A 17,985-nucleotide genomic window follows, 5' to 3' on the forward strand; every position below is an offset into this window, starting at 1 on the left:
GTGCCTTTCTGACTTGTGGAAATGACCTGATGAGCATCTACTCTAGGTGACCTTGAGAAACCTATTGTATTGGGACTATAATTTGTGTTGTGTGTGTTTTTTTTTTTTTTGTTTTTTTTTCATACAGCAAGGGGAAAATGGCAAAATAAAGAACAAAGGCTGGCAGCAGAAAAACAAAACTGCAAAGAAATCTTCCAAATCAAAGAAAAAGAAACCAGTGAAAAAGAAGCCAGCGCCACCCATTTTACCACAGCAGAAGCAGGGAAAGCTGAAGCAAGTCAATGATACTGCTGCAAACGTGAGCATGTTCTCCTCTAATGTATGGCTAAAATATAAGTAGCCCACAATGTCTTTATAGCAAGTTAATGCTTTCTGGTGCATACTGAGCATATCCACAATGCACACTGTATTCAGATATGGATGCTGCCGCAGTACACAATACAGAGGGGTTTTTCTGGCTTTTGTTAAAATTATTTCTCGTTCGCCTTATTGGGGGACACAGAGACCTTGGGTGTATGCTGCTGCCACTAGGAGGCTGACACTATGCACAAAAAAAGGTTAGCTCCTCCTCCGCAGTGTACACCCCACCGACCGGCAGAGAATTCCTCAGTTTAGCTTAGTGTCAGTAGGAGGTGGACACGGGTCTTTTATTAGACCCTTATCTACCTCGTCGTGCGTCGTTCCTTTTCAGGTTCTACGGAGGGATACAGAGTGAAAAGTCACATCTGTACTCCCACATGGAGTCTGCAAGTACGGCGTGTACTGCCACCCCGTATCCTTGCAGTTCTCCGCGGCAGGACCAGCCAGACGGACGCCGACGCCAAGACGTGCCAGCGACTCCAGGGGTCCTTGTCGCCAGTCTCCCTCCCACTCGCCTACCAGAGCCTGTCGGTTGGATGAGACGCAAGACTTCTTCAGACAGGTAACGGATCGTGGATGGGTGAGTATTTTTTTTTTTTTTTTTTTATTTATTTACCTGGCTGCCCATTCCCGACGGTCGCCTCTTCAATGGTCACAGGGGAACCCCGGTTGTAGGCGCTGCGGTCGCTCGCAGTCGCCACAAGGCTATAGGCAGCTCAATGTTGCTGGGCATCCCCCCCTTCCCTCCCCCCTTTCTGGGGACAGGGAGCACAGGGTTTTTTCCCATCGGGAGCGGCTTGCGACTGCGGCGTCCCACTTTTTCGGACCTCCGCGCTGACCCCCTGCTGACAGGCGGCCGCCGCAACTAATTTAGGCCCCGGCTTCAGTTCGGGCCTACCGCTGCGTCGCGGCCACGCCCCCCGCCCCTTTCTTCTAAGCGGGCTTCTCTCCCGCTCTTCCCTGGCCCTCCCACCGCCTGTCCTTCACCTGCCCAGCCTGTTATTGGCTAGAGGGTGGTGACTTGTTAACCCTGTGTGGTGCTCCGCCCTCCCTCCTCTCCTGAACGCGCGCTTTTTCTCAGGAAGGCGCCATTTTCCCAGCCTGTTAGCCGGGCACCAGCTCCTCACTGGATAGCATTTTCTCCAGCTGGTTTTTTCGTTCAGGAGGTCTGTCGGCCGGATTTCGCTCTGACCTGCATCCACTGACAGGTCGCAGAGCATCGCTTCTGGGGACACCGGACCGTGAGTAGCTCTGCACTGCAGACTGACCCTTCTCCGCCCTCTGTCCCCCAACCTTCCGGCATTACCTCAGCTTTTCACTATGTCTAACTCTAAGTCTGATCGTACCCGCTCTACCGCCCCCCCCTGCACTTTAGTCAAGTACTTTGCATGTTCTTTGTGCAATCGCAAACTTCCCTCAGGCCAGTCCACTCCCCTCTGCCTGGATTGTAGCAATCCAATTCAGCCTGACGCCGTCCAGGAGCCATCTGCGGCCCCAGGTGAGAGTGAGCCCCCCATGCCTGGCTGGGCCTCCTCGCTATCTCAATCAGTGGCAGACCTCACCAGGGTGTCTCAGTCCCTGGTAGCCGTTCTTGATAAGTTGCCCCTGGACTCTTCAGCAGGGCCAAGCAGGTCCCAAATTGTTCCATCTGAATCAGCCAGCTGTAGTCGCAAAAGACCCAGGCAAGATTCCCAGCCGGAATCCTCTCCTAGTCCCATCTCACCGCATAGCCCTTCTCACCAGCCTCCCTCTCGGGCCTTCTCTCCCGAGTCAGGGGAAGCGCTTTCGGACAGGTCATCTGAGGGGATTTTAGAGCTGGATTCAGACCAGGATGCAAGCATGAAGGTCACAGTGCAGGACCTCATTGCTGCGAACCATCATACCTTCGATATTGCTGACTCCCCTGCGAAATCCTCAGATCAGGAGGTTTCGTTCAGACGGGCTGAAACTCCCTCCAGGGTTTTTCCTTTCCATTCCGAGTTTGGGAAAATTTTTACCAAGGAAAGAGAGGATCCGACCAGACGCTTTCAAAGAGGAAAACGTCTCGGCATACTCTACCCATTTGCTAAAGAGCTCACGGACAACTGGTCGGCCTCTCCCTCGGTCGATCCGCCCGTGTCCAGGCTATCCAATAACACGGTTCTCCCGCTTTCAGGCGTGGCGTCCCTAAAGGATTCTAATGACAGGATTATAGAATCCCTGGCGAAGTCTGCCTTTGAAGCGGCTTCAGCGGCGGTGTGTCCAATCTTTGCTTCATCCTGGGCAGCAAAGGCCATAGCTACGTGGGCAGACGACCTTCGGCAGGGTATCTTAGATAAGGCGCAACCGGAGCATTTGGCCAATCAGATCTCCCATGCTGGGGACTATCTTCTCTCCGCTTCCTTGGATGCTGCATCCTGTGCAGTTCAGGCGTCAAGCAACGTTGTTGCAATTCGACGTACAATTTGGCTAAAGGCATGGCAAGCGGACTTGTCTTCTAAAAAGTCCCTCACTAACCTACCTTTTCAGGGGGTGCGCCTCTTTGGGTCCCAATTGGACCAGATTATTAAGGACGCCACCGGAGGCACGAGTTCACTCCTCCCTCAGTCCAAGCCTCGCAGACCCCCTCTAAGGCGTCAGTTTCGAACCTTTCGGGCTTTCCGCCGTTTCAATACGGCGGACAACTCCTCCAGCCAACAGAGACCGCAGGCTCGCCAGGAGAGAAAGAAAGTTTCCTTCAGACCCACTCCTTCCTGGCGACCCCACTCCTCCCAGGGCAGACCGTCCAGATCTAGATCTGGACGGTCTACTTCAGCATGACTATCATCGGGCACGCGAGGGGCCTTTCCAATTGGGAGGTCGACTTCTTTCCTTCAGGGACGTTTGGCTGGCCGCCGTGGAGGACGCCTGGGTCAGGGAGGTCGTATCCTCAGGATACAAGATAGAGTTCGTCTCTCTCCCACGGGATCGTTTCTTCGAATCCCGGCCTCCAAAGGATCCAGCCTTGATCCCGGGGTTCTCTACGGCTATCGCCGCTCTCCTCAGTTCCGGGGTGATTGTGCCCGTTCCCGAATCGGAGCGCTTCACGGGGTTCTACTCGAACCTGTTTGTAGTGCCGAAAAAAGACGGAGCAGTTCGACCCATCTTGGATCTCAAGCTGCTCAACAAGAGGGTCCGCCTTCGCCACTTCCGCATGGAGTCGCTTCGCTCGGTCATCGCCTCCATGGAGGAGCAGGAATTCATGTGCTCAATAGACATCCAAGATGCCTATTTACATGTTCCAATTTTCTCCGGACATCAGAAGTTCCTGCGCTTTGCGATTCGACAGCTCCACTACCAGTTTGTCGCACTGCCCTTCGGTCTTGCCACCGCTCCCAGAGTCTTCACGAAGATCATGGCTGCGTTGATGGCTTTGTTGAGAGTCAGAGGCCTCGTTCTTTTCCCGTACCTAGACGATATTCTGATCAAGGCTCCCTCATTCCATCAGGCTCACCAAAGTTTGTCAATCGTCCTGGACACTCTTTCCAATTTCGAGTGGATCGTCAACAGGAAAAAGTCCTGTCTGGTTCCTACCCAACGCCTGGTCTTTCTAGGTCTTCTGTTCGACACTCGTCGGTCAAGGGTCTTTCTCCCACAAGAAAAGATTCTCTCTCTGCAGCAGGAAGTACGATCGCTGCAGACCTCGCGATTCCCATCCCCCCGTACAGCCATGAGGGTCCTGGGAAAGATGGTGGCGGCGATAGAGGCAGTTCCCTTTGCCCAATTTCACGCCAGGCCTCTCCAGCAGGCCATTCTGTCGAAGTGGAACAGGTCGCCTCGGTCCCTGGATCGCCCTGTCCATCTTTCTTACCGGATCAAGCGGTCTCTCAACTGGTGGTTGTCGTCACCTCTCATTCTATCGGGTCGATCCTTCCTTCCCATTCACTGGCAGATAGTGACCACAGATGCCAGTCTCCTCGGTTGGGGTGCTGTGTTCCGCAACCACACTGTTCAGGGTCGATGGTCGGATCGGGAATCAGCGCTGCCGATCAACGTTCTGGAGATTCGAGCGATCCATCTTGCTCTGGTCCACTGGGAAAGGCTCCTCAAGGGACTGCCGGTACGGATTCAGACAGACAACACCACAGCGGTGGCATATGTCAACCGCCAAGGGGGAACACGGAGTGTCTCAGCCCTGGCGGAGGTGTCCAAGATTCTTCGTTGGGCGGAGATTTCCGTTGCGACAATTTCCACGGTTCACATTCCCGGCGTAGACAACTGGGCCGCCGATTTTCTCAGCCGCGAGGGTCTCGCGGCGGGAGAATGGTCCCTACATCTGGAAGTGTTTCATCTGCTCTGCCTTCAGTGGGGAACCCCGGATGTAGACCTCATGGCGTCTCGCCTCAACAGGAAAGTCCCACAATTCGTGTCCAGGTCTCGGGACCCTCTGGCAGTGGGCGCCAACGCCCTGGCCGTTCCTTGGTCCCAGTTCGAACTTCCCTACCTGTTCCCTCCTCTGCCTCTTCTTCCCAAGCTGTTGAAGAAGATCAAGGCAGAAGGACTTCCGGTCATTCTCATCGCCCCGAATTGGCCCAGAAGGTCTTGGTTCGCGGACATTGTCAACCTTCTCGCGGACGCCCCCTGGAAGCTTCCAGACAGAACAGATCTGCTGTCTCAGGGTCCGATTTGCCACCCCAATTCTCGGCCGCTCAATTTAACGGCGTGGCTGTTGAGACCGAGGTTCTGAAACGAGCAGGATTTTCCGACCACGTAATTCAGACCATGATCCGAGCCAGAAATCCATCATCTTCCAAGATTTACTACCGTACTTGGAAGGCCTATTTCACTTGGTGTGAGACCAATGACGTCGCGCCCATGTCCTTTTCGCTCCCGTCAGTCCTAGCGTTTCTTCAGGCAGGATTGGATGCGGGGCTTGCCCTCAGTTCCCTGAAGGGTCAAGTTTCGGCGCTGTCCATTCTGTTTCAGAAAACGTTAGCTTCCCGTCCTCAGGTTAAGACCTTTCTTCAGGGCGTGGCTCACACGGTCCCGCCGTACCGGGCGCCCGTGGATCCATGGGATCTTAATCTGGTTCTTGAGGTTCTGCAAGGTCCGCCCTTTGAACCCCTCAGGGATATTTCCCTTTCTCTCCTTTCTTGGAAGATAGCCTTTCTGGTGGCCATCACCTCCGTCCGGCGTGTGTCGGAATTGGCAGCTATTTCGTGCCGCTCTCCCTTTCTGGTTCTCCACCAGGATAAGGTAGTTCTGCGGCCTCCGCCCTCGTTCCTTCCGAAGGTGGTGTCCTCGTTTCACCTCAACGAGGATATCGTGCTACCGTCCTTTTGTCCGAATCCAACTCATCCCCGAGAGCGGTCCTTGAACAAGCTGGACCTGGTTAGGGCGGTAAGAGTCTATCTGTCTAGGACGACTTCCTTGCGAAAGACAGAGTCTCTTTTCATTATCCCTGATGGAGCGCGGAAAGGTCACCCGGCGTCAAAAGCCACCATTGCTCGCTGGATCAGAACGGCTATCCTGGAAGCCTACCGTGTTAAGCGTCGCGGAGCCCCTCCGGGTATCAGGGCCCACTCTACTCGGGCAGTGGGTGCCTCCTGGGCGGTGCGCCACAGAGCTTCCGCACTGCAGCTTTGCAAAGCTGCAACATGGTCATCGGTTCACACGTTTGTGAAATTCTACAGAGTCCACACCTACGCTTCGGCGGACGCCAGCCTAGGTAGACGGATTCTGCAGGCCGCGGTGGTGAGTCCGCTGGCCTGATGGAAGTTTGTTTCCCACCCCAGGGACTGCTTTGGGACGTCCCAAGGTCTCTGTGTCCCCCAATAAGGCGAACGAGAAAACAGGATTTTTGGGTTGCTTACCGTAAAATCTGTTTCTCGGAGCCTTCATTGGGGGACACAGCACCCTCCCATGTTTTACAGCTCCTGTTCTTACTTTGGTTGAATGGTTACAGTTGAGTTGTTTATGTTGTCAACCTATTCTGTTACTTCTCCTACTGCTTTCTCACTAACTGAGGAATTCTCTGCCGGTCGGTGGGGTGTACACTGCGGAGGAGGAGTTAACCTTTTTTTGTGCATAGTGGCAGCCTCCTAGTGGCAGCAGCATACACCCAAGGTCTCTGTGTCCCCCAATGAAGGCGAGAAACAGATTTTACGGTAAGCAACCCAAAAATCCTGTTTTTTCACTTGAAGAAAAAGAAGACTTTGCAATACAGAAGCCAAAAACAATCCTTCCTTTAACATTGCAGACAATGAGGGGAACAATTTTCAGACATGAACACTTCTGCAGAGTTTACATGTAGCAGCACTCTGGTAATTGTGGCCGTAGGATATATGAAAACACAAAGCATTATTTCATAATCTGTGAGTTAGTAAGCATTTTACCTACACAAATAAAGAAAACAATTGATTTAAAAAAAAATCATATTTTACCAATGTATTTACTGAAGTTACACATAATGGAAAAATATCACCACTCTACACTCATTGGCTCTCTTGCATCATAATATGTGTGCAAAAAAAATGCAAAGGTAAGTGTGACCCATGAGAGCTTGAGATGCACAACACCTCCAAAAAGTAAATCGGCATGCGCATATTTTCACGAAAAAAGATGACTATCCAGCTTCAAATACGCATCTGATTCACAGTGGCAAAATAGTGAGAGACAGGAGGTGATCGGGCGGGCAGCTGTTCTTGTCCCTAAAGGTATGTGCACATGACTTCTTTTTTCACGTGTATTCGATCTGAAAAAATGCTAAATATAATTAACATATGTACTGCAATATCAAAGCGACTTGCTGGCCATATGTTTTGTCTTTTTGAGATTCATTTAAACTACTTAGGCTTTGTACCCACGTTGCGGATTGTATGCTTTTTTTGCCACGAGAACGCGTACAGAATTGCACACCATGCATTCCTATGGCATTCTGCAATGCTGCGCATAGCGGAAAAAAAACCTAGCAGGCTCATTATTTTTGCGGAATCGCTGCGTTTCCGCACACATAGGATTGCATGAGATCCGCTTACTTTCCGCATGTGGCTATGGCCCACCATGCGCAAAGTGAGCGGATCATGTGCGGATGGTACCCAGTGTCTGGAGGAGAGGAGACTGTCCTCCAGGCCCTGGGTACCATATCCCTGTAAAAAAAAAAGAAAAATCTGGTTATACTCACCTTCCGGCGTCCCGCGCAGCCTTTACCGATGCTCCCGCCAACTCTCCTGTTCCCAGTAATGCCTTGCGGCAAGGACCTGTGATGACGTAGCGGTCCTCGTACAGTATTGCAAGACCGCTACGTCATCAGAGGTCATTGTCACAAGGCATCGCTGGGAACGGAAGCATCTCTGAGGCCTGGGGACGCTGAGCGGGACGCCGGAAGGTGAGTTTATCACTGTTTTTTTTATTATTATTATTATTATGTTTAACATTCTATCTTTTACTATTGAGGCTGCATAGGCAGCCTCAGTAGTAAAAAGTTGGTCACACTTCTCAAACACTGTTTGGCGAGTGTGACCAACCTGTCAATCACATTCCAAGCAATGCTTCAAATCGCTTGGAATGCACTTGAATTCCGCACGTCAAAATCGTGTGAAAAACGCTTCTTTTTCTCTTCGCCACGACAGCACTCACTGAAAGAGGGGATCCGCCCCCAGGAACAGGAAACCTACAGAGAGATATAGGGCGGCCCCCCTCGCTCCCTCAGTTTTGGTTTCCTGTTAGGAACCCGCAGATAAGAGGATGCCCGGCCTGGTTGCCGCCCACGTACATTATATGAGCAGCAGGGGCCACAGAGCTGGAAACAGCGACGGGCGGATCAGAATATGGATTCCCCCCTCAGCTGGTAATGCGGGTGAGGCTGTGGCGAAATGGGCCTGGCTCACCTTAATATGGCATGGAGCCGATACCAGGATTCCCGCTGCAGGGGTGGCACGCATTACAGAGCGCGACCGGGGGGCTATGGACTTCCCCGTCCCCCCCACTAACATAGCGAGGCCAGGGAAAGTCGGGGTCCCTGAGCTTGCACAGGCGCAGGAGTTCCAGGAGCGCTTAAGGGGAGAACGACATACCTGACACGCCAGCATATGTCCTCCGGTGATGCAGGGGCGGCGGTCGGGAAGTGCCCAGTGGAGGAAGAAGCCGGCATTCTGTACTGGGCAGAGCAACCCGGAAGTGCAGAGAGGACTTCCGGGGGCACGAGGAGGCGGAGGACCGCGGCAACAGCGATCGCGCATGCGCATTGGGCAGAAACAGAAGAGGGAAAGAAAAATGTAGGAAATGAGCGAAACCCGGGGGCTGCATAAAAGCACCTGCCAGAGGCACACCGGTGCGCAGCCATGTCGTCTAACGACCAGGTTTCGCTCCAGTTAGCACAACCAGAGCAATCCTCTCATGACTGTGCCAGGAGAAGTGGCAGGAGTGACAGCACAAGGAGTGGACGCTCCAGGCAGAGCGAGTCCACGGAGATAAAGCGGAAGGAGAAAAAAACCATCTCGCGCCTCGCCTCAGCTCGAGTCACGAACCCCGCAGCCGGTACTATGCTGACGAAATTCACGGGTGAGTGTTTTTAGTCAAGCCTTTGGCTGATGGCGGCTTTTTCTCCATCTTGTTTCGCACCCCTTAGGCCAAAAGAACCGAGAAGGCCAAAAACAGGGAATGTGCCTTATGCTCCCAACCCTACCCAGACGGTCACCTTAAGAGGTTATGCCAGCCCTGTATTGAACAAACACTACAGGAGGAATCCTCAGGATAGAAGGATATCCGTACAATAATTAGGGAGGAGCTGCGGGCCTTAGGCGGTTCCAGTAGTCTGGGGGGGCACTCGGCCACCAGGGAGATGGCTACACCAGAGTCGAGATCACCTTCAGAGACTGGGGAACTGGACTCAGATAAATCTCATGAGTATCTATCCTCAGACAAGGAGGCGCAAGTTTGCTTTCCCACGTACAGTGTCAGCAATTTGGTGAAGTCGGTTCGGAATACCATGGGGTTACCCGATACTAAAGAGCCTAAAACCCCGCAGGAGATAATGTTCGCGGGTATCTCCCAGAGAAAAGTCTGGGCCTTCCCAGTAGTTCCAGCAATTAAGGAGCTGGTTGAAAAGGGAATGGGAGAAACAGGGGCAAAGAACCCTTCTCCCCTTACCATCTAAATGAAAATACCCGTTTAACGATGACGAGCTAATGTCCTGGTCCAGAGCCCCCAAAGTAGACGCGGCAGTGGCCTCCACTTCTCGCCGTTCTTCCCTACCAGTGGAAGACTTGGGGACGTTACCCGATCCCTTAGATCGCAAGGAAGATGCCTTCCTCAAGCGGTCTTGGGAGGCATGCACGGCGGCCTTCAAGCCGGCAATATCAGCCACATGCACGGCAAGGTCCATGATGATATGGTTGAATGATCTGGAGGAAAACATAAAAAAACGGAGCATCTAGAGACAAGCACCTCTCCTCTATTCCCTTGATTAGAGGTGGAGCGGCCTTCCTATCTGACGCCTCAGCCGACTCCCTCCGATTATCTGCTAGAGGGGCAGGACTGGCCAATGTGGGCCTTATGGTTAAAGAGAGGCGATATGCAGACAAAGACCAAGCTCTGCGCTATACCCTATCAGGGTAATTACCTGTTCGGCACAGAACTAGACGAGATCCTGACGAAAGCGGGGGAGAGGAAGAAGGGGTTCCCTAACCCGTACGTTCCCTTTAACAGGAGAACCTTCAAGAAGCCTCTGTTTGGTAGGAAAAAAGATTTCAAATCCCACGACCGCTGGGGCAATAAGGACCCCAAGCAGAAAGGTAGCCTATTCGGAAAACGTCCATTCAAATCTGGAGACAGATTCCGGTAGAGCCAATCCACCGGTATGTGGCAGACTGTTGCAATTCAGCCACCAGTGGGGAAAAATTACATCTAACCCCTGGGCCATTAATATCGTTACATCAGGCCTAAGACTAGAATTTGTTCGGTACCCGCCGAACTCCTTTGTGTTGACTTCTGGGAAGTCCCCAGCGCAGCAGGAGGCTTTGGAAGTGGAAATTACAGCGCTCCTGTCTAAGTGTGTTCTGGTAGATGTTCCAAGACACGAAAGGGGAATTGGATTTTATTCTCCCCTTTTTCTAGTCCCGAAGCCAGACGGCTCCTTTAGGACAATAATTAATTTAAAAAAAGCTTAATAGGTTTTTAAGGCTGCACACTTTCAAACTGGAATCAATACGTTCAGCAATAAAACTCTTGTTCCCTAGGTGCTATATGGCAGTCTTGGACCTAAAGGATGTCTATTGCCATCTCCCTATATGCAGAGAGCACCAGAAATTCCTACGGGTAGCAGTCTGGTTAGAGGGCCGGATACGACATCTCCAGTTTACGGCAATGCCGTTCCGACTATCCATGGTGCCCCGCGTGTTGACCAAGCTAATGCTAGAGGTGATGTCGCATGTAATGCTGAAAGACACGTTAATAGTCCCGTATTTGGACGACCTGCTTATAGTAGGGAATTCTGTTTCTCAATGAGAGAGCAGGATGGCTGATATCATCTCATCCCTGCAGATGCTAGGCTGGCTAATCAACTGGGGAAGTCCAGATTGAAACTGTTAACCTGTCAGACGTTCCTGGGCCTGCAAATAGACTCTAAGTCAGAAATGTTTTCTACCAGAAACAAAAGCACGGGTCATAGTTAACAAGTTACGCAGTTACGTAGTTACGCAGGACATAGTTACGCAGGGCAAGTAACAATCCCACGATGTCCTTAAGAGAGGGTATGTCCTTGTTGGGGTCCTTAATATCATGTATTCCGGCAGTACAGTGGGCCCAATTTCATTCCAGAAAATTACAATGGGCCGTTTTGCAAGAATCGGATAGACTGAAGAGGTGGTTGGAAGGGAGAATGTCCCTGTCACCAGAGGTAATCTGTTCCTTAGAGTGGTGGTCAAACCCAAACAACCTAGCGAGAGGGATTCCTTGGCGGGTTGTCCCCTCTAAAATAGTCACCACGGACGCTAGCCCCTCGGGGTGGGGGGCCCACCTAGGGGAAGATATCATACAGGGCCAATTGTCCAAGATGGAAGCGGTGGGTTCGTCTAATATGAAGGAACTCACTGCGATATATTATGCTGTGTCCAAATTTCTCCCGCAGCTAAGAGGAACCCACACGAGGGTCCAGTCGGATAATACCGCAGTAGCATACATAAACCGGCAAGGAGGTACGCAATCGGGGCCGCTCATGTCTATCACGGAAAGGATCTTGGAGATGGCCGAATCACACCTCCACTCCCTGTCTGCACTCCACATCAGAGGAGTGGACAATTCCAGGACGGACTTTCTCAGCCGCCAGACGTTACATCAGGGGAATGGGTCCTCAGCCGGCACATCTTCGAGATGATGAGGCAGACCAGAAATAGATCTGTTCGCGACAAGGGCCAACAGGCGTGTAGAAAAGTTCGCTTCTCTGTACAGAGCGGACGATCCAGACGTGCTCGATGCCCTCCAAATATTCCGGCAGGCCTACGCCTTCCCTCCGATGTTGTCAACAGTGGTGAGGAAAATAAGGGAAGAAGGGGCGAAAGTCATCTTGATTTCCCCGTTTTGGCCCAAGAGGCCGTGGTTCTTATGGCTGAGGGCCATGTCAATATCCAATCCATGGATCCTACCACTACATCGGGATCTTCTCTCACAGGGTCCCTGTTACCATCCCCGAGTCAAAGCCCTGCACCTAGCGGCATGGAATTTGAGTGGGAGCTATTGAAACTAAGAGGGTTCTCAAATAGTTTAATTGACACCCTTCTACAAAGCAGAAAAGAATCCACAACAAAAATTTACGCTAAATTATGGAAGAAATTTTTAGCCTTTCACCCAGCAAGGCTTTCCAGCAAAGTATCTATTACGGCTATTCTAGAATTCTTGCAGAAAGGCCGGGAGTTGAGGCTCTCAGTTAGCACGCTAAAGGTCCATGTATCGGCTCTAGGAGCCTTATATAACCACAACGTGGCAGGCAACAAATGGGTGGCCAGATTTATTTCTGCTTGTCAGACAGCTGCCAACATGGGACCTTAGCTTGGTCTTAGATGCCTTCACGCAGGCCCCGTTTGAGCCCATACACTCAGTGTCAATAAAATGCCTTTCAATGAAGACCGCTCTACTGGTAGCTTTAGTGTCAGCAAGAAGAATAAGTGATCTCCAAGCCCTGTCGGTAGATCCCCCGTTCCTGTCAGCAGTCCAGGACAGGCTTGTGTTAAAGACGGACCCATTGTACCTTCCCAAATGAGCTACTAGGTTCCATAGATCTCAGGAGATCTGCCTACCCTCCTCCTATGACAACCCGACAACACCAGAGGAGATTAAATATCACAGCTTGGACGTGAAGAGGGCAGTGCTAGCCTACTTAGATAGGACCAGTCCCTGGAGGAAGAGTAGGTCTCTTTTTGTCTCCTTCCAGGGTAACAAGAAAGGGTCGGGAGTTACGAGAAGCATGCTGTCTAGGTAGGTTAGAGATGCAATCTCGATGGCATATTCAGCAAAGGGAGAAGACCCTCCACGGGGCATAAAGGCGCATTCTACTCGAGCCATGTCTTCCTCGTGGGCCGAGAGGGCGAATGTCCTAATTGAACTAATATGTAAGGCTGCAACCTTGTCTTCTCCATCTACCTTCTATAGTCACTATAGACTAGATTTGTCCTCTGAGGATTTGGCCTTTGACAGATCCATACTTAGCACGGTGTACCCTCCCAGGTGATTGTCTGTGAAAATCTCTCAGTGGGTGCTGTCGTGGCGAAGAGAAAAAAAACGGATTACTTACCGGTAATACTCTTTTGTAGAGTCCATGACAGCACCCGCTCACTTCCCCCCCCCCCCCCCCTTAATGTATAGATTTACATGTGGTTTTCCTTGGTGGTGGAGAATATGATTAGGGATTAATCTGTAGATAGGTGTAGCAGACATAGGAATATGTTAGAGACGAATGGCTTATCTGACAATATTACCTAAAACATGTATGGCGGTTCCTCCTTTGTTCTCTGTAATCCAAAACTGAGCGAGCGAGGGGGGCCGCCCCATTTATCTCTCTGTAGGTTTCCTGTTCCTGGGGGCGTATCCCCTCTCTGTGGGTGCTGTCGTGGACTCTACAAAAGAGTATTACCAGTAAGTAATCCGGTTTTTCGCGGGAAAAACGCATGCGAATTTCCTGCGTTTTTCCCGCAGCGGGAGTTGCGGAAATGTGGAAATTTCCGCTGCATCTCTGCAGCGTGGGTACATAGCCTTACACATCGAAAGACTTGACGCAGCTAAAAGAAGTGACCTGACCATTCTTCAGGTTGCTTCTGAGAAAAGAAAAGCACTTCAGGAAAAACACCACCTAAAAGATGTTGTGTTCACATACCCTAAATGTGACGGAGCAAAAATATTTTCATTGGTATGTGATAAGGATGGTAACATGAGGAAACAACCAATTATTCACCATCTGTGGCCAATAAGAAATCTATGAGCTGTAAGCTTCTAAATTTCCAGTAGTGGCATAGTTCCTTGACCCTAGTTAATATACTTACCAGCCACTGTTTTCAGCTGCTCCCGGCACCACTGCAGTCCTGCACACCATCTTATGACCACAACTTCTGACTGACAGGAAATTAGAGGTAGCGGTCTCAAGCTCTCAATGTAAGTCTGTAGGTTCCTCGTTCTGGCTCTCGTATACTTACATTGATTTTTGACTTACGAATCACCCAGCAAACACTGGAGCAGTGCCGAGAACAGCTGAAGATGGTGACTGTTAAGTGTAATACTAGTGGCAGGGAACGTAGATTAGTAGCACCCACTCCAGCACTGAAGTTAAAAAAAACAAAAAAACGCTGAAGTGGTGCTTTAAATATGGCTGTCTGACAATAAGGCTAGTGAAAGTAGCCATCAGGGCAGGGGTGTGGGCAAGAACCAAACCGAACAGCATGTTAGAGCGTTTTTGATGTCAGAACTGCTGTATATTGGCGTAGTAGTAGGACGAATAATGAATGTCAGCCTGATTATGCAGGTATACAGCAGTTTTAGCTGTAGTGTGCCCTTACCCGTGAACGTGTGTGTGTGTGTGTGTGTGTGTGTGTGTGTATGTATGTATGTATGTATGTGTGTGTATATGTATATATATATATATGTGTGTGTGTGTGTGTATGTGTGTGTGTGTGTGTATATGTATATATATATATATAATATATCTCTATATATCTTAAATTGTCTGTCATCCACTTCCATCTGGATGTCCCCGAATCCCACAATCCACCACGACGTACCGGAATTACGCCGACTGCCATATTGGAATACTCGAGTGATGGGTATTCCTATATGGCACCCGCTGGTGGTACCTGGCCCTTACACACACACACACCAAACACGTGTACACGCACGTACTCACACACACACTTCCATCCCGATGCGATAGCAGCGGGCACACCTCTAGTATGTTATAAAATTGGTAGACTGGTAGTTTTCTGAATTCTCCATTCGACCGAAAAACTGTAAGAATTTATTCAAGAAGAACGTAGAAATCTGTGATCTTTTTATTTCATTAGGATGTTGCATCAAAGGAGGAAGATGATGAGGTTTCCGATAAAGGTAGCGATTCTGAAGATGAAGATACTAATCGGGACTCCCAGAGTGATGGCAGTGACAAGGATTCTGACAGGGAGAACGATGACAAGCAAGGCAAAGATGATGAAGCGGTAAGATTCTATTACATTGTCAGGAACATTACCGTCAGCCATAGTCCAGAGCTGAAGTCCCCAGGTCAGCTTTTGCTTTTGGATGCCTATAGGTATCCAGTAAAGAAATCCCTGACATTTTGGCCTGACTTTGACTGTTTGATATAGGTGATATACGCTGATTTCTTATAGCCCTCATTGGTGCTGTTGCATGAATGCTTATTTATCTGCCTTGCTTTAGCCCAACTCATAGGTTATTATATTTTTACTCATAGGTTTTTATTCCTGGAGCTACCTATCACCTTGTTTCCAGCTTTTTTTGGCCTCTGTAATATATATATATATATATATATATATATATATTACAGAGGCCAAAAAAAGCTGGAAACAAGGTGATAGGTAGCTCCAGGAATAAAAACCTATGAGTAAAAATATAATAACCTATGAGTTGGGCTAAAGCAAGGCAGATAAATAAGCATTCATGCAACAGCACCAATGAGGGCTATAAGAAATCAGCGTATATCACCTATATCAAACAGTCAAAGTATATATATATATAATATTATATTTTGCATATACACCTTATGCCTCAGCAGCAACCTTTTTACAGCTGATCTCATTTGCTCATGGTTTTTTGTTGGGCCCAACTATTTGTATGTGCTCTCTTACCGTTCTTGGGGATGCCCATTTTCAGTCTTTAATATTATTTGATACTTTATAAATTATGTGCTTTTTATCTTTGCTCATTCTGATATCCTATATATTGTATTTTTTTTCCATTGGTATCCTTTATATATTGATTGAGTTGTCAAAGCTGGGACCGTCCCATTTACATGCGTCCCTCTATATGTACTTTCTGGAATGCTTATGACTGTCCATCTACGCCATAGTTCCATCTACGCCATAGTCTTTACTGACTCCTGCATGTGTCAACACCAGGGATGTGATTTTGTTGTCGCGCATTGTTCTTAAATGTTTGTAATCATTTTGGGTGTTTTTGTATGCCATTGGCATAATAAATATATACTTTTTGCTCATTTCTTTCTGGTGTTGCTATGTCCATGCATTGACCCTTTTCTCCTTCTTTTGGCATATGGGTATCCAGTAAAGAAAGTGAATTCGGTAATCTAAATGAATTGCTTTGTTGGAGCACTTAAAGGGTTATTCCCTTCTCAGGCAATTATGGCATATCTAAAAGATATGCCATAAATGTATGATTTTTGCAGGCCGTTAGTCCTGTCTCACGAGCTATGTAGGTAGGAAGGTGGCCTTACAAGCTTCCCTCTCAAGACTATTATCTCCATAACCATCTGTCACTTTTTTGTCCTTGGAAATCTGTAATGTTTTGTCAGACTAAGGGTGGTTTCACATTAGCGCTTTTTAAGCGCACGCACGGCCGGGGGTAGCTCCGCCCCCGAGCCGGCTCTCTGCCCAGCGTGCCCGCCCCTTGCTTGTAGCGCCGCCTCCTAGCGCACAGCGGCGCCTGCGATCGGCGCACCCTATCTTTAGCATAGGGTGCGCAGATCGTGCGCAGGCCGTGCGCTAGTTGCGCTTTGACCTGCGCTGCGCACTTTTGACGGTGCGCCGTGCGCACCAAAATCAAACTTTTCGGATTTTGGCGCGCACGGCGCACCGTCAAAAGTGCGCAGCGCAGGTCAAAGCGCAACTAGCGCACGGCCTGCGCACGATCTGCGCACCCTATGCTAAAGATAGGGTGCGCCGATCGCAGGCGCCGCTGTGCGCTAGGAGGCGGCGCTACAAGCAAGGGGCGGGCACGCCGGGCAGAGAGCCGGCTCGGGGGCGGAGCTACCCCCGGCCGTGCGTGCGCTTAAAAAGCGCTAATGTGAAACCAGCCTTAGTGACCATACAAGCCCAAACCTGATTGTGACTATACATGGTTTTTAATTGCTCCCCTGGAGTGGTGCTTTAAATGTAATTACCCTGCCTCCACCTTCATCTTTTTCCAGCGTCACTCCCATCGGTCTCTGGCGAAAAGTGACCTAACGTCACCTCCAGTGTTTCATGGAGCAGCGCGTAACTCACTTTTCAATACAAGTCTATGAGAGCCTCGTCCTGGCTCTCATGGACTTACTGTGAGCGCTTATGACGTAACTTCTGACTTCAGGCCAGTCAGAAGCTGAGCTCACAAGATGCCGCCGCGGGACCTGAGCAGCGGCGAAAAATGGTAAAGATGCTGGAGTGCGAGTATGTGATAGGAGGCAGGAACTTACATGTAAAGCGCAAGCGACACTACACTGTCCTCCTTCTCCTGGACCTGTCTTCTGCCTTTGACACCGTAGACCATTCCCTCCTGCTACAGATTCTCTCATCTCTTGGCATCACAGACTTGGCCCTATCCTGGATCTCATCATATCTAACGGACCGTACATTCACTGTCTCCCTCTCACACACCACCTCCTAACCTCGCCCTCTGTCTGTCGGTGTTCCCCAAGGCTCTGTCCTAGGACCCCTACTATTCTCCATCTATACCTTCGGCTTGGGACAGCTCATAGAATCCCACGGTTTGCAGTATCACCTCTATGCCGATGACACACAGATCTACCTATCTGGTCCCGTCCTCGCCTCCTTACTGACTGACATCCCACAATGTCTGTCTGCTATCTCAGCCTTCTTCTCTGCTCACTTTCTCAAACTGAACATGAACAAAACAGAATTCATCATCTTTCCCCCATCTCACTCTACCCCTCCACCAGACCTATCCATAAATGTCAACTGCTGCTCTTTCCCCAGTCTCGCATGCCCGGTGCCTTGGGGTGATCCTCGACTCTGCGCTCTCTTTCAAACCACATATCCAAGCCCTCGCCTCCTCCTGCCGCCTCAAACTCCAAAAATATTTCCCGGATCCGCTCATTCCTCAACCACGAAACCACAAAAACACTAGTGCACGCTCTTATCTCCCGCCTCGACTACTGCAACCTCCTACTCTCTGGCCTCCCCTCTAGCACCGCTCCAGTCCATCCTACACTCTGCTGCC

The 17,985-nt window shown here is 50.1% G+C and overlaps 1 protein-coding gene across 3 annotated transcripts in view; it reads left to right on the forward strand.

Moving 5' to 3' along the window:
• Positions 1 to 17,985, forward strand: part of SEC63 (SEC63 homolog, protein translocation regulator) — a 119,583-nt gene that overhangs the window by 87,725 nt on the left and 13,873 nt on the right. For all 3 annotated transcript variants that reach the window (XM_073576061.1, XM_073576063.1, XM_073576062.1), the window contains exons 16-17: positions 128 to 298; positions 14,862 to 15,011. In XM_073576061.1, the coding sequence (XP_073432162.1) occupies positions 128 to 298; positions 14,862 to 15,011 (321 nt within the window). The remainder of the gene's footprint in view (positions 1 to 127; positions 299 to 14,861; positions 15,012 to 17,985) is intronic.

The sequence above is a fragment of the Dendrobates tinctorius genome, unplaced genomic scaffold (genome assembly GCF_039654945.1).
Source record: "Dendrobates tinctorius isolate UK_male_01 unplaced genomic scaffold, ASM3965494v1 ptg000046l, whole genome shotgun sequence".
NCBI classification, from domain to species: domain Eukaryota; kingdom Metazoa; phylum Chordata; class Amphibia; order Anura; family Dendrobatidae; genus Dendrobates; species Dendrobates tinctorius.